This window comes from Nicotiana tabacum, chromosome 20 (genome assembly GCF_000715075.1).
Source record: "Nicotiana tabacum cultivar K326 chromosome 20, ASM71507v2, whole genome shotgun sequence".
Lineage (NCBI taxonomy): Eukaryota > Viridiplantae > Streptophyta > Magnoliopsida > Solanales > Solanaceae > Nicotiana > Nicotiana tabacum.
Window position 1 is genome coordinate 2,021,466 of NC_134099.1, and position 26,427 is coordinate 2,047,892.

General features: G+C 34.0%; 1 protein-coding gene across 1 annotated transcript; it reads right to left on the minus strand.

Annotated features, from left to right (window-relative positions):
• Positions 1–7,539: 7,539 nt before the first annotated feature.
• LOC107826437 (elongator complex protein 2) lies at positions 7,540–14,310 on the minus strand. Its single transcript, XM_016653418.2, has 10 exons — positions 13,949–14,310; positions 13,750–13,837; positions 12,753–12,838; positions 12,511–12,664; positions 11,582–11,742; positions 10,822–11,484; positions 9,299–9,620; positions 8,982–9,199; positions 8,456–8,633; positions 7,540–8,371 (listed from the first exon to the last, which is right to left on the minus strand). Exons 1-10 carry the CDS (start codon positions 14,102–14,104, stop codon positions 7,857–7,859), a joined length of 2,541 nt encoding a protein of 846 aa, XP_016508904.2. The 5' UTR covers positions 14,105–14,310; the 3' UTR covers positions 7,540–7,856.
• Positions 14,311–26,427: the final 12,117 nt, after the last annotated feature.

Sequence of the window (26,427 nt, forward strand, 5' to 3'; positions counted from 1 at the left end):
ACGAGGAAGAAGAAGATTAGAATTGAATATTCTGAACTTTTGTGAAAAAGACAAGGGTAAAAAGTTATATTTATAGTCAGAAGCAACAGTCAAAGGAAAAGGTGCAATGATGGAAACGTCATAATAAAAACTAACGCTTCGTAATTGGTGAAGCCATAAAAGAGTCTTAAAGGGCGCTGAAAGGTTGCAGAGCCAACCATGAAACGCCACATGTCATGGACATTAAATGGAAGAGATAGTTGAAACATCAGTTCCAGGGAAAAATTAAATGGCGGCAAATATTCCCGCTTAAATAAGATTCACTTCCCAAATATTCTATTGATGAATAAATGGCAAGTGGGGGGACTATCTGTATTGGGAAAAATTAAGTTTATATATGGAATTCATTATAAGATGACACGTCATGACACGTGGATCAGTTAAAGAAGAACAAGTGATGAAGAATAATCAAAGAGGCACGAGCTTCAACAGGCACGGGCATCCATTCAGATAAAAGGCAAGGAAGGCAGGTCTGCGAACCTCTTTATGACGGAAGAGAATGAATCTGATAGAAAATAAGGAATAGATACGAACTATCGGGCATTAAATACAGAAACTTTAAGGAATCTGTATTGAATCAAATATGATTGTTGATTGAAACGTTACATTAAATGTCATTAAATGCGGGGAAGGGACGAATCACAAGGGCCTATTGTACGCAGCTTTATCCTGTATTTCTGCAGGAGGCTATTTCCACGGCTAGAATTCGCGACCTCTGATCACATGGCAACAACTTTATCAGTTACGTCAAGGCTCCCCTTTGACCACATGCCTAATAATCTCAAACAAATGTCCGGCAGCATTCTTAGTATTAAAAAAATTCCATTGTTTTCATAAATCCTTGATTTTCGGAATAATTTATTACGCCCTCCACCTTATTTTAACTATTACTTTAGCTCAAAAATTTTATTTCAAAATAATTGTCACTTTTAAGAATTCAACACCAAATTTGTTAATTGTTTCCAACATACCACACCCTTAATACTAAAGAAGTAGTAGTTCTTCTTTTTTAATACTATTCAATTCTTAAAAAGTATTTAACAAGAATAATTTAATAAATTATACCTTGTATTTATCAGTTTCTTAATGGGCGGAAAAAGTGTTGAAGCGATTGTTAAAATGGGACATAGGAAGTATCTATTTGATTTACAATATTGTTCTATTTGACATAATTTAAGTTGTAACTTAGCTTTCTTTAATGACATTATGTTTCACCTAGTAAATTGTACACATCAAACAAGTCGTGTATGTATTAAATGTTTGCTGCCAGTAAAACTGCTCACAACAGTGACACTGCAAATCATCAAATGGTTGAGCCCATAGAGTAGTTGTATATGGGGCTAGAGGTCGAGGCAGAGGCAGAGGCAGAAGTAGAAGCAGAGCTACAAGCAGGGTCGGCTTTAACGTGACGCTGGTAAGGCTTGTGCCTTAGGCCCCAAAATTTTGGAGGCTTTTTTTTTAAAAATAATAGGTTTATAGGTATTTAAAAAATAATATTTAGTACTTTTAATGCAAAGTAGAAATTTAATATAAAAGGAAATAGGGCTCTTTAGATAGGTAAATAAAGTAATAATTTGCCATATTTAAAAACAAGTAGATGAATAGATAATGTATAAAAAATTTACTATCCCTTTCTTATTATGTCCAAATCATTCTTTCTTCTCCTCAGTCTCTTCATATTTCAGAAACCCCTACATATTTTTTGTCTTTCTCTTTAATATTCTTACCTACCTTTCTCCAAGATTTCATTATTTACTTTCTTTCTCCAAGATTTCATTACTTACTTTCTTTCTCCAAGAATTCATTAGTTTTGCTGTTCAACAATAATTTTAAGTTTCCAATAATTCTATGTTTCTATTGCTCTATAAAATCTTATATAAAATCAACAATATCCCAAGAAAAATTAAATGAATTGGCTATATTATCAGTTGAATAAGAATAATTAGAGAAAATTGATTATAAAAAAGATTATTAACAACTTTGTATTTCAAAAAGTTAGAAGAATAAACTTCAAATAAAAACATATGTTATAACTTTTTTTAAAAAAAATTTAGGCCTCACATTAAACTTTGGCTTTAGGCCCCACATGTTCTTGAGCCGCCCTTGGCTACGAGTTCGGCTGAATTCAATACCCTTTGCTCAAACAGTATATCTGTGTTAAGAAATCCATTAAATATATATAAATATTAAATTTAGAATCCAGTCATTAGCACGTAAAATGATCATTCTAAGATCTAGAACTTTTGAAATCTTAGCTCCGAGTCTGATTGTATAACACAAAGTCACCCTTGGTTTAGTTGGACTACTTAGAATTAATGTAGTACGTCGACCATCTTGAAAATGATATATGTTGAGTCAACATCAACTGTATGTCGACATCTTTATGTTGCAGATGATTTCTGGGCAGTATCAGGCACAATTTCATGTGGACTACTCTCAGATTTCGTCAAACTTCTCAGTGGATTCCTCCTTACTTCAGCGCAGCCTACTGCCAAAATGCACATGAATTTGCTGCCTCTACACATGCAAAGATACATACATTCAGAGATAGACTCAGGATTTGAAAGTGGCGGGGGCATTATTATCGGATAAAAATTTGAATACCCAAGTTGGAATCGAACCTAGGCAGTGTATTAAAAGTCAAGTTATACCTTCTAAATTGACCAATTCGGCTGCCTAAGATTTGAATCTTAGGGTGACAATAAAAATACATACATGTTATTTAAGATAGAGAAACTACCAGCTATGTCTATTTATAAGTAGTTCATTACAATGGTCAATTCATAAAATATTATTAATATTAGTCAATTAGCTACTTGTAGCAAAAAATGTAAAATTTTTGCTTTCTTTTGAGTGGTTGTTATTAGAATAGATTGGGTACATCTTAAAGAGCTTGAATCTCAATTTTGGTGAAGTTTTGAGAATGTTTGAATTTAAAATTTGAAGTAAAAACTGAACATGAAAAAATGATATGTGTATCATTTGTGTATCATATTTGTATCACATGTATATCCATGTATATCTGTGTGTGAGATACATGCGTGATACATGTGTCGCAGAAGAATTTTTTGAACTCGATTTAATTACGAATTTTGATACAAAACCAGTCCAAATCACCTCCAATCTTCCTCAAATTTTGTATATTGACTTATCTATATATTTTCAATGAATTTCAACTATACCCATTGAAAAAGTTCCTTTTTTGTTTAGATTTTTGGAATATTGTATATATTTTTTGTATTTCATCACCTTATTTGCTACCTTATCCATAAAATTTCCTTTTCGTCTTGTATCTAGTATTGCTAATCACGCTTAAAAATATGGAAGGTGATTTTTGCATGTGATTCTTTGAGAGAAAGAACCTTATTTATTTGGTTTTTCAAGTTTTATATGTGCTTGGCTAGTTTTGGTAAGTCTATAACCATTGGTTAGAGGTTGGTAAGTTGAGACTTATGTTAAACATTTGTGTAAGTTTCCTTTTAAGATATATACACATATATACATACATTTTTTCAAAGTTATCGAGGGCCCATAACCCCTTACCTAAAGGGTAGGTCCACCTCTGCATACACTTATCAGCTGTGGCCAGTGGCGATTTAGGAATTCTAATATTGGGATTAAAATAAGGGATTTTTTCATACCTATACAAAATTATAAACTTTATTACAAAAAATATGCATGTTTACATAATTATCCGACCTACCCATGTTTAGTCTACAAAATATATACAAGTCACCTTAAAAGGCTCCTAAATTCATTATTTGTGCCTTGAATCGAGGATTTAGTTACACATTTTTCTTTTTTTTTTCTCCTTTTCTCTTTCCTTATTTTTCTTCCGCCCTATTTTTTTCCACCTATGAATAAATATCAATAAGCTACGTAAATGATTGATACAAAGGTTTTAGTTTTACTGCTACTTTATCCTTGGAAGGGTGGGAATTAATAAGTGTACCTCCATGAATTGCACTAATTTCATACAACTAATTATATATTATACAAGCTATCTATAATTTTCATATATTTTTTCTACATATTTATATACTACTACAATATTATACAACTTAAATATAAATTTTGTACAAAATTTAAACAATATGTCTTTTGTATATTTTGTATCTGATTTATACATAGTAAAAACAAACTTCATACAACTAATTATATATTATACAACTTATCTACAACTTTCATACATTATTTTTACCCAGTTATATATAACTACAATATCATACAACTTAAATACAATTTTTATACAATATTGTTCAACTTTCATACAATATTTAAATAAACAGTTTTTTTATAAACAACAGAATACAATTTTTCTACAATTTTACTATAACTTTACTACAATTTCTGCAGTTATAATGTATGTCATGTCTTTTCTGCTTTTTCGAGTTTCAATCTGAAATTCAGCCAAAATCAAGTCTAATCTTCACCAAAACACTCTCAAAATTGAGATATAAACTCCAAACCATATTCACAATTGTTTACAACAACACTCAAAACAAACAAACAATGATTTTTGAAAACCCAAATTCGAATTCAAAGCTTTAAAGCTTTTTAATGGCTGTCAATGGTGGAATTGCTGCTCTCTTTTTCTTTGCTTTACATTACTGAAATTAGGGATTGAGAGATAGAGAAAGACGTAGAGAGAATTGAGAGAAAGAGCGCATGAGAGAGAGAGAGAGAGAGAGAAAGAGCGCATGAAGAGAGAATAAGGATGAGAAATAATTGATTCCTAATATAAAGGGATACTCATTTAATTTCTAAAGTGTATATAATTGGTAAGTTTGTATATAGAAGGTAATGAAATTGAAACTTGAGTAGGGAGAGTAATAAAGTTTCCGCCCGACTGCGGCAACAAAAACGAATAAATAGGTGGTCTTTCCAGAAATGTTAAACAAAAGTTTTTCCCTCGCATCTCGGTCACTTTTACCTTTTCGTTATTTTTTAATCCCCAGAGTATGATATCTTATAACTTCACAGTTACAAGTCATTTTCTCATTACTTTGGGTGTCTAATTTTTTATTTTTATTGGTATTACTATAGTGGGATTTCAAAAAAAAATGGGCTTCATTTTTTAAGCTTCTTATTAGCACCTTTTTTTAGTATTCCTTGAGCTAACCCCTTATTGTTTTCGAGCATAAGCACGCTAATGGGATAGAGACGTTAATTGGGAAAAAATTTCATTTGCTAATGCGCATGGCCCAAGGTATTCGTATTGGAGCCTCGATTAATTCAAATTCGCGACGTAAGATCCATCAAAGGGGAAAGCGCTTTCTATTAGAATTTTTTTTATTCTGTTTTTTTTTTTTTTTTTTGCTAAGGGAATTTTTTTTATTCTCAAGGTTCGAATCTAAAACCTCTGGCTAAGGGCAGATGAATCCTTCCATATTTCTCATCACAACCTATGCTGGTATATGTACTAGATCTTCTATAGCAGAATACCGAGCTCAGAATGGAATATAATTAATAAAATAATAAATCAAAAGATTCTCGTCACTTTGAATTGTACCGGATATTATTAATCTTATGTTGTTTTTTATTCACACTTGGTGTTCGCCTGTTCGGTATTCATCTGAAAGCCTCGACTAATTCGAATTAACATCGTGTAAGGCTCATTAAAAGAAAAATACTTTCTATCAGGGTTTTTCATTTTCAGGTTCGAACGTACCCGAGATATCTGGAATCTATAGTATATAGTTGAGGGGAGTCTTAACGTAATTAGTAAAGTTGTTGTCATGTAACCAGGATTTCACATGTTCAAGCCGTGGAAATAACCCTGCAGAAATGCAGGGTACGGCTGCATACAATAGACCCTTGTGGTCTGATTCTTCCCCGGACCCTGCGCATAGCGGGAGCTTAGTGCACCGAGCTGTCGTATGTAGTTAATCATGATTATTTTATACTTGAAAAGTACGAGGTTTATATAAATTTGTTTTGAGATTCGTACCAATTAGCTTTTGCTAGATTTGAATGTGAAGAATAATGTTATACCTTGTGTTAAAAAAGCTGCCATTTATTCTAAGCTGCAATTGTTGCAGCCAAAGTTTTAGGCAAAGTGTCCTTGTTGCTGACTCCTTCCCATGACATAGCCACCACCATTTTCTTTGTCGTTGCTTCAACAACTGTTTTTGAACTGCAATTATGAGAAATTTGACTTTCTTGGAATCTTTATTTAAGTTTTTTTTATTTGGTGTTTGATGTCCGTATTGGTTATGACTAAATTCGACTTCATGCCGAAAGTCCCATGTTGGGATAAGCAGAGGTGGACCAGGATGGGCACCGTGACATTTAATATAAATTTATCAGTGCTCATAAAGATTTGTACGGAGGTCCGTGCTAATATCAGGCTATTTTTTGAAGACATTTGCAAATATATATGAAGTTTTGAGGAAATTTTCGGGTGTCGGCGACCCCTCAACTCATCATGTGCGTCCGCCTCTGGGGATAAAGTGCTTCCTAATAGATGCGATTTCATACTCAGGGCTTGAATTCAAAACCTCTAGTTAAGGATGAAGGAATATTTACTACTTTTTTACGACTGGTGCCGACATTTATGGTTCTTTTCAAGTGTTCCAAAGTCTGATTCTGCATCTTCTGAGTATCTTTATCAGCAACTAAATCTTGTCTTGAGTTTTGCTTTTGCTGCCTTAGTAGTATAGATACCCTCCTTGTGATTTAGACTTCCCACCTACACCCTCCCTAGACCCCCACCCCCCAAAAACAAAATATGAAATACAATTACGAAATTCTTTCATAAAAAGAAAAGGAAAAACTGTAATTTTGGCCCCCTGTGTTATTGGAAAATTAAACACAAGAACGGGTAATCACATGATGTTATATTTAAAAGAATTTGTTAGCCAAAGGACTGTAGAAGTATAGATTTAGACTTTTTCCTAGAAAAATTTGGACAAGTGAAATCCACCAATTTTACATGGAAGCTTAGTTAATGGCAAAGGCAAATACGAGACTATATACTAGGGGTGTCAAATGAGCGGGTTGGGGCGATTTTGGGCGGAGCAAAATGGGTTGAGTGAATAAATGGATGGATCAAATGACTCATCCAAAAGTTACTTGGACTGAGATGGGCTAGATCAAGATGGACTAAATTTTGGGTCATAACTAACCCGCCCAACTCTTACCAAGCTTTAATTAATATACGTTATTTTCTTATGAATTGTAAAATTAGTAAATAAGACATTTTTCTTTTGTTATAGTCATAAATAGCATATCAAACAAAACAAATATTCTTAAAGATATTTTAGCAAAGTTACTCATGGATCAATTTAGGCTAAAAATTAACCCAACTTTAAACGGGTTGAGACAGGTTATGTCAAAATAAGTTAAATCCAATAAATGGACGGGTCAATAACTAGCCCAACCTTGGGCGAGTCATTTGGGCTTGGGCCAAATTTGACAGCCCTACTTTATACTAACGACAAGGGTATGAATGGACCAAAATAGTAACGCAGGGACAAAAATTTGAGCAATTTCACATAGTACAGGAGCAAACTTACCTTTTCCCACTGTATTTTAGCCTTTCTAGCTATTTCAAGAGTAGGATCCACTTAATTTTAATAATCAGTGCCAATTCCAACCTTTGACAAGTAGTTAACTATTACAATAACAATAGGTTGATACAGCAATTACAGGGACAAAGGCTAAAACAAACATCTATCTACCACAAAATTTTGTTGAGCTTAGGAAATAGTTATTCCTTTGAGCCGAGGGTCTTTCGGAAACAGCCTCTCTACCTTCATTAGGTAGGGGTAAGGTTTGCGTACACTTTACCCTCCCCAGATCCCACTTGTGGGATTTCACTGGGCTTCTTCTTGTTGTTGTTGTGAGGAAACAGTTACCCTGAAGATTCTCACACAATGATCAGCTCCGCAAGAGGCAAGCTGCACAGTCTCAGAATCTTCGCTCTTCTGTGGATTTCTCCAAGATAGACGTTGAACAGTAGAGACGTGGCATAGAAATGGATCAAACTTAACAGCAAGAGAAGCATTTTGGGTCGATGAATGTCCGTTTGCTGTTCCTCTGTTTAGATTCCATAGTTCAATCAAGCCATTTTCCATTCCCACTGCAAGAAGCCCGCGATTGCTATGGCTGTCGAGGCCTAACCAAGACAGGGCAGTGACACTGCTCCTGAAAGGTGGAAGTGTCAATAGTAGCTTCACCGACGTTTCATTTTCCACTGCCCATATTTTGACAGTCTTGTCCCTTGAACCGGTAGCAAATTCATGACCAAACGGGTTCCAGGAACATGCCCATATTATTCTTTTATGTGCTTCTTGCTTAGCTACAAGCTGGTAATTTATCTCATCCGTTCCTGTAACGCAAAGAACGAGTTAAGGCCATGAGAATATAACAACTTAAACAAAAAGTTGTATCATAGGCTAAATGAGTATTAAACCTGTGTGATTAATTCGGAAAACAGAGAAGTGGCGATCTCTTGAAACAGCCAACAGATACTGGTTATCATGAGAGAACTCCAACTGAGTCACTGTTAAACTGTGAGACTGCAAGCGGCCAACCGACTTCCACGAACCCACTTGCCATAGCCATATTTCAGCAACCGGTGCTGATTGAGCCTGCAGGATTGTATATACACAGCATAATTACTTCTTTCACAACTAATTATAAAAACAAACTTATCAAGAAATTAAGAAATATAGCGTTAAGAGGTTTCAAGGGTTATTTGGAAAAATATTGTGAATTCCATCACAAGTGGCTATAATTCACAAAGGTATCTAACAATGTAACAACACCATATGTATTGGGGTACTTTATTTTTATTTCTTTTTTGGGAAGCATATTAAGATCAGAAACTAACAACCGAGTTGACTGCTGTAACAGGAGATTCAAGTAAGCATATGACAAGGAAGAACGACATGAATACCCAAAAGAAGGAAAGAGGAAAAAGGGAAAGGATAGTAAACCTTGCAGGATGAAGCTACAAGCTTTCCCTCATGATCACAACATAGAGCAAAAAGCTCATTCCCGTGACCGTAAAGTTTGTGTGACTCGGGCCATAGAGTATGCCATGACAATTGCTCTTCAATAGGTGGCTCTGTCAAGACAACTGGAACTGCTTCAGGAACAGTTTCTAACGTATCAAAACCTTCCGTATTGCTTCTGTCCGTTGTTGTCGATGATGCTGCAAAAAAGATACGAAAATCAAAGTGATGATGGAAAAATAAATATCTTTTATGTTATTATGCAAAAATGATGCCATGCGTTAAACTGGGAAACTCACCTTGAACATATATAGGTTTCTGTGATAGACCTAGAGCAGACATATTTGCCCCTAATATCTGCACATCAGCTTGAATGTCGGCAGAAAAACTAGAGTCGTCTGACGTAACGTGACTCAATGTCTTCAGAAAGGAAAGAGGAGATTCAAAAACTCTGGCAACTTTCTCGTCTGCCCCACAGACAAAACGATGGTTTCCTTTTCCTCTGATTACTGTGACACAATTTATGTCATGACCATGAACTTGAGGGCGAGCAATTTCATGCCAAGATTCTTCATTCTCTAAACTTGTATTATTGAGCCAAGGAGCAAATACTCTAGTTGTCTGCCAAAAACATGAAAGATGTGAGCTCAGGAATCAGATAACATATGCATGTTAAATATTTCCAAAAGTTAGACTAGTGGGACAATGCTAATCAGTAACTTGGCAAAGCGGTAACATTTCCTACCTGAACTCCTTGCAAATCTATTCTTCATTTGCTCATATAATTCAAACATAACAGAATTGGAAAAAGAAATAGCGTGTGGAGAGAAGGATAACCAATGGAAAGATTCAAACTTGTTCGCCACACTTTTTTGCTGATTAGAAAGCCACCTACAGCTTAAGGACATATGTTGAGTTTTTCACCGCAACGCAGTTAGTTATGGTAGTACTAGTAGTGCGCTACAGTACAATCAGCTTAGTGAATACTAAGTTGCATGGGCCCAAACAGCTTATAGTAAAACTAAAATCCCATCTACAATTCCCATGGGCATACTAAGTACTAACTCAATTCCTAACCATCAACGGTTAGGGCTTTGGCCACAACAATACAAGAATGGCAATATCTAACAGATAGGGGCTTCGCTGAACGTGCTATTTCATATTTGATCAGAGCACAATGCTAGACACTACAACATTATTATCCTCCGAAATGGCATATATGGGACATATTTGTTCTCCTAACTTACAACATTAAGTAAGACGATAAGCCTCTTTCATGATATTACCCTGACCTATCTGCAGTAACACTGGAAAGCTCTATTTACATGATGTATCTTTTTCCTTTCTTTTCAAATTATGTTTAGCTTCTTTTTTTTTTTTGTAGTAAACATATTTGGTTTAGTTTACTTGCACATATTCCACGTCTTTGGAATGTTCTTCGTTATAAATAAACTTCTTTTCTTTGTTTTCTGGGTAAGTAACCAAAACTTCTATTCTTATTAGAAAGGTTTTTTTTTTTAAACTGTGGTGTTCGGGCCAGCTTGTGCGCTCCTGACTAGTTCCAACTTCCAAGGAATACCTGCCACCTCCCACCACGCAACGCAGGTACTATGTAACTCTGTTCACCAAGGCTTGGATAGATGGGAAGAAATCACCTAGTGTCATTTGCTTGGATTCAAACCTGAGACCTCTAGGCCACACCCTTGGGTGCTTAATAGGAAGGTGTTCATTAAGAGTGAAAAGCAGAAATGTATTCTCCATTTCTGACAAATAGCTTAAACTGATATACACCATTCCAGAAATAGATTCTCAATAAGATTACCTGATCATGACTGACAGACATCATGTATTCTCCACATCTAGCCCAGGCAATGTCTGAGACCGCAGCAAAGTGTCCAGATGGAACTTTCTGTGGCTTCCAATCATCAAAATCAACACCAACATTTTTCCACAGATGAAAAGATCCCCCGTATCCATGAGCTAAAATAGAGTCTGCATTTGGACTCCAGTGCCCACCATAAAATCCCAAAGCACAGTGACTTAATTCCCCGACGGTAACTACATTCATCCAAATACCAGTTGTCTTTTCAGGTTGCCAGATCATCATTGTCTTATCCATGGATGCAGATAAAATGCTTTGAGGCTGAAAAAAATCAATTCCCTCGACAGAAGAAGTCGATGGGGGCTGCCATTCCACTGAGTATACCCAATCCTCATGCCCAATGAGGAGAGATTCCATAGATATCTGATAAGAGTACGAGCCAGCTACAAGTACAGGACCTTTAATGTAAGAAGCCAAGCTTGTTTGCTGCTTCTTGTTATTAGCTGAAGAATCCTGTAAAGTCATCTTCCATATGCGTATGCCTTTGTCTTGAGATGAACTTACAAGAAGAAGACTAGTTTCACCGTTCACATACACGGGCAATGAGAGATCTAAACTTCTAATCCAGTCTGTATGGGCCTTTAACTCGCAAGCACGAAGAAACTGGGACATAATAAAAACAGAAACAATAGGTTTAGTATCAGCAAAGGAGATGGTTATGTAAACAAATGAACAGGAGATATGAATTAATGTTTCATACTTTTCCATTTCTCTCACCACAATATAGATGGATTTTGCTGTCCAGTCCTCCCATGGCCAGAACCAGCTGCTTGCTATTCCCTGGGAGCTCTGCTAGTGAAAGAGCAACCATAGGTTTTGGACCAACAAACAGAGAATCTGAGCATGACAATTTGCAATCACCTACACAAGCCAGATCAAACGTAAGAGGTAATATTAGTACCAAGAACTATATAGCAGTAAGGTAAAACACGTGAAGGAGGGGAGAATATCCAGATGCGCAAAAGCAATTTGTCCATATATTTTAAGATCACATGCACCTTAACAGTTGCACCACTATAGGATATCATCTCAAAATTCTAATTCAGGTTTATGAAGTAATAAAGAACATGAAAGTAAAAAAGAAAAGAATATTTCACCTAATTGCACCTATATAAACCTAATTAAATATGCACAAAGGACAGAGAAAAGGTTGATAACTGAATTACCTTCCACTTAAAAAACAAATGAAAACAAATGAAAAAACACTTCCTGGCACCAAAATCTAATCTAGCTTAAAGTCTTAAAAAAGACATACCTGTGGGTTGAGACTTAGTGGAATACCCCTCTTGGTGTCCATAAAGTAAAATATAATAAATACTTTGGACTGCTATAGTATTGCAGGAAAATGCAGATAATATTTCAGACTATTGACATCCATAGCACATATTGTCTGGATTACTGATTACAAGGATGAACCAAAAAGCGCTGAAATCAGAGTAATTTAGCTTTTAAAGTGATTACAGCTTCTGCAGAAAGGCATCGAATTTTAAAACAAAAAGGAGTAGAAGCCTCCTATGCAATAGAATGAACATTGATCATCATGTAACAGTTTCTTTTTTATTGATAAGTTGATCATCATGTAACAACTGAAAGGCAGACTGTGAGTCAATTCAGATATATCCTTCTCACCTCCACAAGTAGATGGAAATACTACTTCCCACACGTTCACTGTGCCATCAGAAGATGCAGATGCAAAAACTGCTTCTTGTTGAGACACCATGATTGCTGTGATGCAGGTAACACCTTTTTTGTGGGCTTGTGGCACTTGTAAGACATATCTCCACTATCAGGAAAAAGGAAAAAAAAAAAAGAATGAGTCAAGCGGGAGTAGTGTTGGATAACAAGGGGATGTGTAACAAGCAAAGGACTACCTTCTCATCCACAAGAGAATATTCCCACAATATTATAACACCTTCAGCATCGCCGGAAAGCAAATAATGTTGTTCCATATGCTTAGCTGCAAATACACAAAACCTTACTCAATAACTGGCTAGAAACTACAGGGTTAGACCTTAGGAGCATGTCTTTATAGAATCGAGGAACTACAAGCTTCCTTAGAAAAGTAAACATTTGGGTGTGTCACATATTTGATAATAGTAATACTACAGAAATAAAAGGAGAAAACAACTATTTACATTTCGCAAGCTATTGATATTTAAATAAGTTTCTCATTGTTTGTACATTGAACAAGCTATTTATATTTTGCTTAAACATCCAAGCATTGTACATTTAGCAAGCTATTTACATTTAGCTTAAATATTTATTTACTCTTACATGTTAAGCATATAAACTATTTACATATTTAACCACTTGAGTACAAAAGTGATAGTGAAGCAGTTAATTTGTATGTTATAAGCAACTAAATGAAGTGCAACAATTATATTACTCGGGAAAGAAAAAGCGCAAAAATTGTGAGCAAGTGAAAATTTTAACATGACATTAGTAAATTTGTCTTCCTTAAATCCTTCCATCCCCTCCTTCTCAGCTGAAGTATTGTACCATGAATAGCGATGATACTAGCCTCCACAACCACTTACACCACTTTTAATCACAAAAATTATAATTTTTGTAACCTTCCAATTTCTTTCATTTTGGTCCTCTTACTATTTTTCTATATATATGCTTCTTTTCCATGGCTCCTCACTATTGTTTCTAGCCGTTTTCTTTTCAGTACTATTGTGCTTATGCTTTACTAAGCCGAGGATCTATTGAAAATAACCTCTCTAACTCCACGAGGTAGGGGAAAACTATACGTACACAGTACCCTCCCCAGACCCCACTATGTGGGATTACACTAGGTATGTTGGTGTTGTTGTAACCATCCTCAAACATAAGCACAAATATATAACTAAAGTAAAAAGGCAGTACCTTTAAATGCAAACTTGCTATTGGGAAGCCAGAGGGTACAATTCACAGAAGCTTTATGACCAGGTAGTGTAGTCAAAATTTGAGCTGTCTGATAAATAAAACAAAACAAACAATAAGAACATAAACTTCAATCGAAAAAAAAAAAACAAAGACACTAAATATTAAATTAACGCTAATCCAAGTTTAAAACAAAAAGAACCTTAGGACAAAAAATGGCAACGGCATTTTGGGCACCAAAAGAAACTAAATTAGAAGCACCCCATGAAACATTATTCACTATTCTATTACAGCCTGCTCCTATAAACACTCTTTTTACTTCTTCCCTAATTTGCAGACTGTTACTCTCAGAAGCCATTTATTGAGTTTCTTCTTTACTTTCTACTGTAATATTATATAAGTATAGAGCTGGCCAGAGGGAGAAAAATGGGGTGGGTGGGTGGGTATAAGCGATGATTTGAGTGGAGCTGCCGTCAACGGCGGTGTGAGGGGCGGCGGAGGAGTGACGGAGTTCTAGTTTTACTCTTTGCATGAAGAAAGTTTGAAGATCTTATTTCAAAGCCCATAGGCCCAAATTTGAGGTGTGTATGTAAGCCCAAAGATAACTTTGTGGACCCAATAGCTATTTTGACTTGACATTCCTTTGGGGAAAAATCAGAAATAGCCAGACTTACAACGTAAAAACAGTGCGGGCTAGCTAATTTTCGGATTGATCATTCAAAAAATAGTCAACGTTTGCAAAGTTATTGAAAAATAACCACTATTTTATTATAATAGGGACCGATCCACATAATATACTGGATATCGGTGCACCTGTGTATAAACTTTCAGCATATTATGCTGGAGTTCCAGTATACTTATGCTGGAACTCCATTATAATATACTGGAGTTCCAGTATACTTATGCTAGAACTTGTATATTATGCTGGATTATTTTTCGGATTTTGAACACTATTTTCGTTCAGATTTATCTTTACATGAAAAGTGGCTAAATTTTGATTACTTTTGAAACTGTGACTATTTTTGAATGACAACTTGTAAATCTGGCTATTTTTTAATTTCTCCCACTTACAACTGGTAATTAAAAAATAGCCATAGTTGAAATTTAGTCACTTTTCATGTAGAGATAAAATCTGAACAAAAATATTCTTAAAAATTCAAAAAAAGTCCAGCATAATATATTGGAGTTCGAATTTTTTATATATAAGCTTCTAACATAATATAGTGGTATTTCACAATGTGTTGGAGTTCCAATAAGCTGGAAGTTTATATGCAGGAGCTTCATAATCCAACAAATTATGCTGAAAATTTCATGTACTGGAGTTCCAACATAATATGTTAGGAGTTTATATACATGAGCTCTATAATCCAACATATTATGCTGGAATTTTCCATATTTCAACAAAATAGTAGCCATTTTTAATGACTTTACAAATGCTGGCTATTATACCATGATGGAAAAATGGCTATCCCGTGCTATTTTCACCAAATTTCGATAGGAAAAAATTACTTTTAGCCCGCGGCTAAAATTATTGGGGCATTTGCACAAATGACCTTTTTCAATAGAAATTTATATATATATATATATATATATATATATATATATATATATATATATGACTAACATAGTCAAATATAGAATAAAGTTATCATATACTATTAACATATAAAAAATTGGGGCATTTGCACAAATGGCCTTTTTCACTACTTAAATTCTGTCCTTGTTAATTTAAATTATTCTCCTAAAAGAAAATTCATCCAACTATTTTAAAGACGGGATTTAATCCACTGAGTTAAGGGACACAAATTTAAACAGTGCCGCAAATAATACGAAAAAGTTGGGAGAAACTCAAAAATAGCCAAATTTACAAGTGATAATTGAAAAATAGCCACAACTTCAAAAATAATTAAAATTTTGTCGCTTTTCATGTAAAGATAAATCTGAACGAAAACACTGTTCTGAAAAATATTCCAGCATAATATACTGGACCAACATAATATGCTGGAAGTTCATACGCAGGTGCTCCAATTTCTAGTAGGTGCACCAATCTCCCGTATATTATGTTGGAACTTTTCATGTTGCAGCAAAATAGTAGCTATTTTTCCATGACTTTACAAATGCTGGCTATTTTTCAATTACCAATCCGAAAACTAACTAGCCCGTACTATTTTCACAAATTAATTGGAATGAAAAGTGCAGTGAAAAGCGCGGCTCAATTAGAATTATATGACAATTTTCATTAGAGGTATTAAATGAATTGTTCAGTTAAATTATATTTTAGCGGATCATGGCTTAACTCTTTTATAGTTTAATTTAATTCGACATGAAATAAGATGCTAAAAGAAAAATTACATAACAAATACAATCCTCAAAAACCTGTACAATGTATTGTTATTTGTTAGTTGGCCGTCATGCTCTCAAGCTTTTGATGAGTTCCTATTTCGAATTATTGCTTAAGAACATGACTTTCTTCATTTTAGTATAATTTGATCAATATGTATCTGCACTACGAGTTATTTGTACTATATTTGTTAGCTTGCAATTTTTTATTTAATGGATATAATTTAATATAACTGGTTAAAGCATTTGGTTAGATACATATTTTCCTACTAGATTATCTTTAAATTCTGTCAAAATTTATTTATCTCCCACTCATTATTTCTGATTTATTATACGAATTTTTACACCCTATAGAAAACCTTAGTACCCTATTTATTTTAAATAAATACCATTTTAAAATATTACATCCTATAGATATCTTTTATACTTTATAGCCAAATTATAGTTACATCCTACATTTAAGGCACCATATATGCTAAATAATATTTTTCTCTCTCCTTTTTAGTCTTTTCTCTCACGTAATCACAGTAAAATTGACTAACCACGCTCTCTGTCTCTTTTTGCATACACTTTACTCTTTCTCCCTCAACCCACGATTCATACCTCTTCTCCCACCAAATTCTCTAGTTCTCCTCCATTATCACTCCATTATCTTGACCATCGCAGATCCACGAACTTTTCACCTTGTTTGATACAGATCACGATGGGAAGATCAGCAAGGCCGATTTGATCGCCTGTTTAAGAAGATATCCTTTGTTGATTGCCCTTTTCTCACCTTGTTTATTGCAACAAACTTGCCCATAGCTGGTCTATAGTATGGAGAAGTGAACTAAGTATGGAGAAGTGAACTAAGTTGATGGACATAGGCACCATTAATGGTAGAGAATCCTTTTTTGGCCTTCTACCAGTGTTGTGAACTACTAATATATCTCAGATGTGTTAGGGGGCTGACCAGTCGGAATTAATGGCTGGCCGCCGGCCGACGAAGCCATAAAGCTGTTTCTCTCTCTAGATCGCCCAAATCGACTATTTGTATTCAGTTGTATTCGAATGTATATTTCAGTTGTATTCAAATATATTCAGTAGCATTCATTTATATATTCACATGTATTCAAGAGTTTTATTCAGCTGTATTCAATTGTACTTTGTTGTATTCAAGTGTTTTATTCAGGTGAATTAAGTTGTATTTTGTTGTATTCAACTGTATACAGTTCTACTCAACTGTATTATTCATATGTATTTCTCTTTATTCAGCTATAATCTTTATTATGTATCTTTCAAATACAGATTAATGAGGGATCGTTTTAGTCCGTTGAGTTAAATTAGGAGAATATCATGTGATTTGATTTCCTTCCGTTTTTAACCAGTTTAACCTTCCAGATTTTGCGCAGATACGTTACTGTATTTAACGTTAATGTCGCTTGAATACAGCTAAATATATGTCAAAATTAGCTGGAATTCCAGTTTTTACGCCTATTTTTTTTGTTGTATTAATGAATACAACAGCTTAAATACATGAAATACAGTGTATAAAAACATAAAAGATATCTATAACACGTAATATAGCAAAGGGTATCTATAAATGACTAACTAGACCTAAAAGATGGTGCTTTATGAAAAATTCTCTTTATTATAATCACTTGTGTATTTCAAATTTAACTAACAGAGGTCAAAGTTTTTTCTTTTTAGTCTTAGAGTAATAAAAGTAATAATGAAACAAATATGTATTTCTAAATTGTCAACTTGTTAGAATATTAAGGTAAAATTAAGAACAAATAAGATGCACAAAAGTGAGAAAATAAACACAAAGCTCTTTAAAGGACCTCCAATTTTAATTTTTTTAATAATTTTTTCTAAAAATTTGTGAAAACAAATGCTTGAATGAATATTCTGACCCCCCCCCCCCAACTCATTCGTAGTTCTATCTTTCTTTGTTTTATATATCTATAATTTAATTATAATATTTTAATTAAGTTTTATTATTTTAATTCGACGCTCGATGGATATTTTTTTAAAAAAAAACCTTGCAAATATGCAAGGATCATTTTATTTCTTTGCTTACTTGAGCGTAGTTACAAGTAATGGACTCTTAATACCCTTCGTGTGCTTCATTTATCTCATTTACGTTTGAGTTATTTAGAAAGTAGGCTTGGTTAATATATACACATTAGTAATTGTAAAGTAAACATTGGTTTCTTTATTTACTTTCTCACTTCTTTATTCTTCACAGAGCTTTAAAACTTTTTGAGAAAATTTTAAATAAATACAAAGACCTTCAAATAAAATTTAACTTCGTAATAGAAAATTAAACAAAAAATATGACCATTAGATAAAATATATCTTTTTTGCAAATTATTATTATTATTCAAGCTGAACGAATGAAGGCTAACAATGGCTGGGACATTTTAAGTGTCCGTTTGGACATAAAATTTGATGGAAGATTTTTTCAAAAAAAATTTAATTTTTTTCGAAATGAGCGTTTGTTCATAAAATTTTCAATTTTCACTTGAAGATGCATTTTGAAAATTTTCGAAAATTTGAAAAACTGCAAAAAAAAGCTGTTTTTCAAAATTTTCACTCACAAAACTTCAAAAACAACCCAAACTGAAATTTATGTCCAAACACAACTCTAAATTTCAAATGCCATTTTCACTTGAAAAATATTTTCACCATTTTTTCAAATTTTACAATTCTTTATGTCCAAACACTACTAATTTTGTTATAATAGATAGGAGTAATTGGATGATTGAGTTAAAAATGAAAAATTTGTATGCTCAAAAACATAAATTAACGGGCAAGTTATATTCAAAAGATAGCTATGAAAATGGAATTGTCAGCCGCAATCATAATGAGAGATGGACCCACTAAAAACTTACACGGTTGCCTCAAAGGGCTTAAAAGTCTGCACAGTCAAAATTTACTAAAGTTAATGTAGTTATTAACTTATTGGACTAATCAAAACTCAAAACACTATTTAAATAATCAATGACTAAAAATGTTACAAAAAATAATAGGAAGAGGCTTTGGTCGGCAGCCGGCAAGACAACGCCCAGCTGCTTCCAAGCCTCTTCTATATATTAGAACTATTTAGAAGCGGGAGTTTAGCAAGTCTTCGTCGTCCTGCTTCCCGGGGTAAAAATGGAATTTCATATATGGGCTATATAATTGGTTGACTGGTCCACTGTATATATTGTATTTTGACATTAATCGACAAAAGATAGTAAAAATAGCACGGTATAGTCAATTTTCGGACTGGTCATTCAAAAATAGCCAGCGTTTACGAAGTCAATGAAAAATAGCCACTATTTTGCTGCAACAGAGACCGGTCCAGCATAATATACTGGAGTTTGGTGCACCTGTGTATGAATTCCAGCATATTATGTTGGACCGATATACTTTGTTGACTCCAACATAATATACTAGAGACTGGAGCACTGGTGCTCCAAACTCCAGTATATTATACTGGACAATTATACTTGCTGGACTCCAGTATATTATGCTGGAGTTCTAGTGTACTTATGCTGGAACTCCATCATATTATGCTGGAACTCCAGTATAATATACTGGCGTATTTTCCGGGTTTTGAACGGTGTTTTTGCTCAGATTTATCTTTATATGAAAAGTGGCTAAATTTTGATAACTTTTAAAACTGGACTATTTTTGAACGACCAGTTGTAAATCTGGCTGTCTTTGAATTTCGATGTGTGTCCGATACGGTAAAAGTTGGGCACATAATTACCTTTGTGCCCTTTTTGCACAAATCGCTTGTCTCTACAATTTCAGCTTTATCTTCAAGTCTTCTTTGACATCATTCGTCTCATCCAAATTCGGTGGTACAGATTATTAAATTTACCTTCCAATGGATTCCCCATTCAATGTTAGATATTGAGTTAAAATTTGGGAGTTCTTGGGTAAATTTCTTTACTTTGTATCTGGAAATTTAGGAATTAAGTGCTGAAATGTGTTGCACCTTATTAATTGACAGCTGCGTATTTTCGATAATGTTTCCCTTTTGCAATTCCTCGCTTTCGGCATTTACTTCTCTATTGGTTTCTTTGAGTGGTTGTTTTATTCTGGTCCGAAGTAAACCAGTAGCGTGATAACGAGTAAGGGTGTACAAAGGAAACCGACAAACCGCACCAACCCGATAATCCGAGTCAAATCGAGAAAAAAAATCCGACTATGGTTTCGACTATGGTTTGGTGTTGGAAAAAAAACCCGACCATAATTGGTTTGGTTTGGTTTTAACTAAAGAAAGTCAAACCGAAACCAAACCAACCCGACATTACATATATAGAAATTTTAGATATATTTAATATATAAATATACTTATTGTGATGTAATTTATAAATATTTCTTAAATTTTTTCATAATTTTATCTTTTAAGGTATTATTTCAAGGTTGGACTTATAACTTTTGAATGCTCCAATATGTTTTATAGTCATTAATATTAGTAAATTAATTAATGCTAACAAAAGCCCAAACCAAAATCAAATCAGTACTAATGCTAACAAAAGGCATTCAATTTAATATTACGAACAAGAATGTATTGAATATCTATTTTTTGTTTTGCAATAATTTAGATAAAAATGCATAACCTATTTTTATTTTTCTTTAGCGTTTAGTCACGTAATTAATACTTCCTTATTAGTCTATTTATTTTAGCATGACTTAGTACTTTTAGATTATGTTTATTTTTATTATGGCTTTTTAATTAGCAATATTTATATTACATAATTTTATTGTCTTTATTGTTGAATGTTTTATGATAATGTCATGACACATCTCATATTTTGTATTATTTTCTTGGAAATATACTTTATATAGTTTTATCTTACTAGGATTAAAGAAATATTTTGAGCATACATTAATTTACAGTTGCGTGTTTTCAGTAATGTTTCCCTTTTGCAATTCCTTGCGGCATTCAGTTATCTGTTGGCTTCTCTGATTTCGCTACTTTCTCCGTTTTTACTGATAAATGGGCATATTTGTTTTATTATGGTCCGAAGGAAACCAGTGGCGTGATAACGAGTATGGACATGCCGCTAGCATGATAGAACTTGGCCGGACATACAAAGCTGCTTTTCCCATTACGGACACCAATTTGTGAAAGATAAATATCATCTAATATGAGTACGACAAACGACCAGGTGTCTTCGAGTCGACGTCCCAAGGGAGACGACCTTAGGACAAAAGAAGAGATTGTATTACTCTTGTAATAGTATAAGTCCATTAGGGGACATTAGGAATATTCCCCCGAATATTCCTTGTATTTTGTTTCTTACAATTTTGAGGTTTTTCTATCTTAGTATAAGAGGGGGATATGAACCTTGTAACAGGGCATTGAGACCCGGGGATATTACTATTCTCGAACAAAAAGAAATTTAACAGCAATCTTCTCTTTATCCGTTATCCTTTCTAGAGATTATTACATTCAGCTAAGATTTACCCCTTCATCTTAGATTGATTTGTCCAAAAAGATTTTCATATCTTTTGAGTCAAACAGTGATGTTGGACCGTTGTAATCGGGTTTCACATAATTTATTTCTTTTTCCCCAAAGAAAACTTATCCACTTTGAGTATATTCTTAGATTAAAGAGGTGTTCATTTTTGTAGGTATTGTAGAAGTTAGCGAGATACTAAGCTAAAAGGTAGTAGGTCTACTGGAGTTCTAGTATAATATACCGGAACAGTATAATATGCATGAAGTTCATACACACGTGCTTCAATCTCCACGCATGTTGGAGTTCCCGCATAATATGCTGGAAGTTCATACATATGTGCACCGATCTCCAGTATATTATGCTGGACCGGTCCTTGTTGTAGCAAAATAATGACTATTTCTCAATAAATTTACAAATACTGGCTATTTTTGAATGATCAGTCAGAAAACTGGCTAGCCCGTGCTATTTTAACAAAGAATTAATGTCATACCCCAGTGTTGATTCCTTGGTCTTTCAGTGTGTGGTAAATTGAAAAGAACAATGTTTTATTGACTTGTCAACTACGAACTTACCTGAATTATTGATTCTGTGATGGCATTAAAATATATTTACTACACCTCTCAACACTTTCAGAAATTAAATTCGTTAAAATTTTTTAACAGAAATAATTAAAGATTGTTATATATGCATAGGTAATCATCAGGTTCTTCAACAAATGCATCCATAATGTTTAATTAAGTTACAACTGTTACAATGGAGAGAGAGAAGTAGCTAAAAAGGGTTTAATAATCTATTATTCATAGTAAAACACAAAAGGAAACTTAATTAAAATGTTGATGCTGCGATTTAGTTCTAACTTAAGGAGGTTTTGATGTCGAATTATTACTGCTAAATTTCAACCCAAATTCTGGTATACTTCAAATTATTAAAATTTTTATTTGGAGTGAAAAAATATGGGATCAGAAAATTCAAAATCTTGCAAAGTGCAGGTGTAAGAAATATGGGATTATATGGTGTGAATTATGAGGTAAACAAGGAATAATTTGGTCAAATCACTAAAATATTTATATGGTAGCTACGGTAAGATTCCTTGTTGGCCAATCATGTTGCTCCATTTCAACTGAAATTACATAAATACCCTCCGTTATCCCAGGCAGGCATGTTGGCCCCAAGCTCCTCTCTTAGCCGCTTCTATAATAGTATTAGTTGGAGGTATCCTGGGCTTAACTTTCAGGCGAAATGACTTCCTGACCACTTAAATTTTTAGGGCTTTTGAAAGCCGATACACAAACTTTAGTCTTTCCCATTTAAACATTCAAACTCGTGAAACCTATAACTAATAAACACCTTTGACCATTGACTATGCTTATGTGGCGGTGGCTTATCTTACGTGGACATAGTGCGTACAAGTCACATTCAAATGGCGCGTGTGTGCCGATTTCCATAATAGAAACACCCCCGGATCTCGTCTTCTACACAGTACACACCACCCCTGAATCTTCGCATCATCCCCAACGACCAGAAATAAGGCTTCATCCATAACTCACAGCAACGACCAAACGAACCCAACCAGTCCCTCCTCCCTATCTACGCCTAACAGTGCCTCCTCCCCTTCTTCGGATTTTGTGTTTTTCTTGTTCTCAATCTAAAAGCTAGCCGCCTACCACCAGAAACGACTGCAAGATAAACACACATACACGCAAGGGACAGAGAAACAGATATGTCCCTTTTTTTTCCATCTCCATTAGAAGCTTTGAAGCTCTTCACTGCACAACAATTATGGATTTATGCTTAAGAATCAAAATAGACAATTATTTTTCTTCATTAAAAGTTTCTCTGCAAAAAATTAAAATGAATATCATCTTTAGTTTTTTCTTGTTTGAAGGATTGTCCATGGCAAAATCACTACTTAAATGAGTTTGATCTTGAAATGGAGAGAGATAAGAGAGAACACAAAACACTTGAGATCCTAAACAAGATAATAGAAGATACGAAGTCCGTCAGGATCTTTACTGGTCTGCACATTCATCAATGTGTAGTGAATGATATGTGCTCATTCCCCATCACTATCTCAAGCTCCTGCCTCCTAATTCTATCAGTTGGTGAAGAAGAAAATAAGGGAAACAGAAGAAAATTAGAAATTAATAAATTTATTCCAGCATAGCTGCCCTTGACGTGTAACAATCCCATTGGTCATTTGCTGACTGGATGGACACGTCTGTGAATGTGTAATACACGCGCATAGGGTCTTGGTCAAATGTGTTTATTAGTTAAGGGTTTCACGAGTTTGAGTGTTCAAATGGGAAAGTCAAAAGTTTGTGTATCGGCTTTCAAAAGCCTTACAAGTTTAAGTGGTCAGGAAGTTGCATCACAAGTCAAACTGAAACTAAACAAATCAAAAATATATTATGCAAGTATCTAAATCAATATGTAATTCTTCTTGTTGCTGGAATTCTACAAGCTGGATTAGGTCACTAATAGTTTTTGTGCTCTTAGAAAGCAGAATGTTTTTGCATGTGCTCTTAGACAGCAGAATATTTTTGCCTTTATATTAATGCAAAAGTAAAATAAGTATTAGCACATGTGTGTAAATCATCAGAATTAGCGAAAGTAGAAGGTAGCACAGGTCGACACTTGGGATTAAGAAGAGACAATATACATCTATAGAAAATAGTTTTGCAATAAAGAGACACATGAAAAAGAAAACAAATTCAATAGAATACAATACAAGATAATCGAGATTTTACATGATCTTGATTCTAAATTTATAACAACAATTTTAAAAGTAACGTCTAAATAAGTAAAAAGCATTTCTAGAAAATTATGTAGTATTTTATTAATAATATAAAAAACCACATAATATTTATATCTAATTTCAAATTTCTTATGATTTTCATTCCGCACTTTTCACTATATTCACTTTAACTTAAAGTTGGGCTTAAAACTTCTACAGATTTTAGTAGAGTTTAACAGATAACTTCCAGAATTATTCATATTCTTTCGTCCCACAAGAGACAAGAGGGGTTGCTCTGATGGTAAGCAACCTCCACTTCCAACCAAGAGGTTGTGAGTTCGAGTCTCCCCAAGAGCAAGGTGGGAAGTTCTTGGAGAAAAGGATGCCGGAGGTCTATTTGGAAATAGCTTCTCTATTCCAGGGTAGGGGTAAGGTCTGCATACTGATGATCAATACCAACACATCTTGTCCCTTCAACTTATGTTCATACTAAACTTAAATGAAACACGCAACATGGTCTTCTATGGATGGAACAATTTGTCATAATATTTTTATGTGAACACCATGATTCATATCATCCAGGACTTTTGCATGATTCGTTGAATAATGGTACTTTGCATTTGGACTGGCAGGTTCTAACTTCAAAAAATTCCTGTGTGTATTGCAATTAATCCAGAAAAGCTTTCACTTGTTTTTGCAACTTATATGAATAAAAATTTGAGAACCACCAGTTTTGTCGCATGCCAAATTACAATATGCTTTATATTTTAATGGAGAGCAAACCAATAATGAAAAATTAGTTTCTCTTAAAAAATTTATCTAACACCTATAGCACGATAATTTTACCTAAGGACTTTTACCCAATTCTTCTTCAATAAAATCTTGCACGCAAAATGAGGTGGAGGGAAAAACTCAAGCTTCAATGACAAAATTAAATAGTTACCCAAAAGTCAAAGAGAATGGTGAGATAAAAATAACAGACTTTAGATAGGCTAAGCAGTGCAACGACATTTTTTTGCGAGGGATATACGCGTAAGAACTGTGAAAATCACGGATACCACGTGTATTAGGCTAAAATAATTACACGTTTTCCAAAATAACCCTAAAACAGTTCAAGTCTTCCCAAAATAACCCTGACGACCCCAAGCTCCTCAACTGTCGCTTATTAATAGCCCCCCCCCCAAATCCAACCCCAAGAGGTTATCACGATCCCTAGTTTTAGCCCCGTCTCCAGATCGATTGATGCACTACAAGTTTTAAAAAGTTGAATTTATACACTAAATTGGTATATCTTTTTTATTTGAATTTGTTTATAGCGGTGGTATTGGAGCCATTTTACGCAGATCTCTATCTTTCAGAAAAACTTATATGATATTTTAAGAAACATTCAAGATTATCGTAATATTTCTTAAAATTCTCATCACCTAGTAATCTCAAAATTTTATCACTAAAGAAAATGTCAAAAATAATCCCTACATTTTGAATAGTTCATCAACCCATTGACCCCTGGCCCGCTTAACTGGACCATACCGGGTCAGGGTCCATTAAGGATTTCTTATTTTTTATTTTGTTGTATTTAGTTTAAAGTCTATCATAGGTAAATTATAGATAAGCAAATAAGCATTTAGCAAAAAACCCAATACTAGAATTACATGAAAGAAATTTTTCATACTTTATTATGTTTTAAATTTCAAATTCAAAAAAATAAAATTTACACAAATTGAGTAATTGAAAAAAAAAATACATATGACTATTTCTCATGAAACAAAAGCATCAAAAAATTTATTAAACTTCAAATTCAAATTTTTTCAAAAAATTAGAAGTATGTACATTTCTTCAACATCAAAAGGAAGGTGCGAAGGTCAAATATGATGGTTGGGGCCCTGGTGGAGGGATTTTTGGTTGGTTTTCTGTTCTAATTATCAAAATGTCCCGTGACAAAAAAGCTCTAATAATGGTTGGATTTGATTTCTAGTCGCAGAGCTACAATATTAGCTATGAGTTCAGACGAACTCACTAGTGTTTATGACTATTTACTTCCGCTGTTTATATCTGTATTCCGCGAAGGTCAGACAGAAACTAAGTAAAGAAGAGGCAGGTTTATAATTTCTTGCAAAGCCAAACAAGGGGAAGAATGTTAAAAAGAAAAGAAAGGGGGAATTG

What these genes read in the sequence shown, in the direction of transcription:
- LOC107826437 (XM_016653418.2), bottom strand. Translation starts at nt 14,104, where the DNA reads ATGGCTTCTGAGAGTAACAGTCTGCAAATTAGGGAAGAAGTAAAAAGA. An exon ending in GTGGTGAGAGAAATGGAAAA is followed by an intron (nt 11,485 to 11,581) that starts GTATGAAACATT and finishes ATTATGTCCCAG; the next exon opens with TTTCTTCGTGCTTGCGAGTT. An exon ending in TTTCCGAATTAATCACACAG is followed by an intron (nt 8,372 to 8,455) that starts GTTTAATACTCA and finishes TTTGCGTTACAG; the next exon opens with GAACGGATGAGATAAATTAC.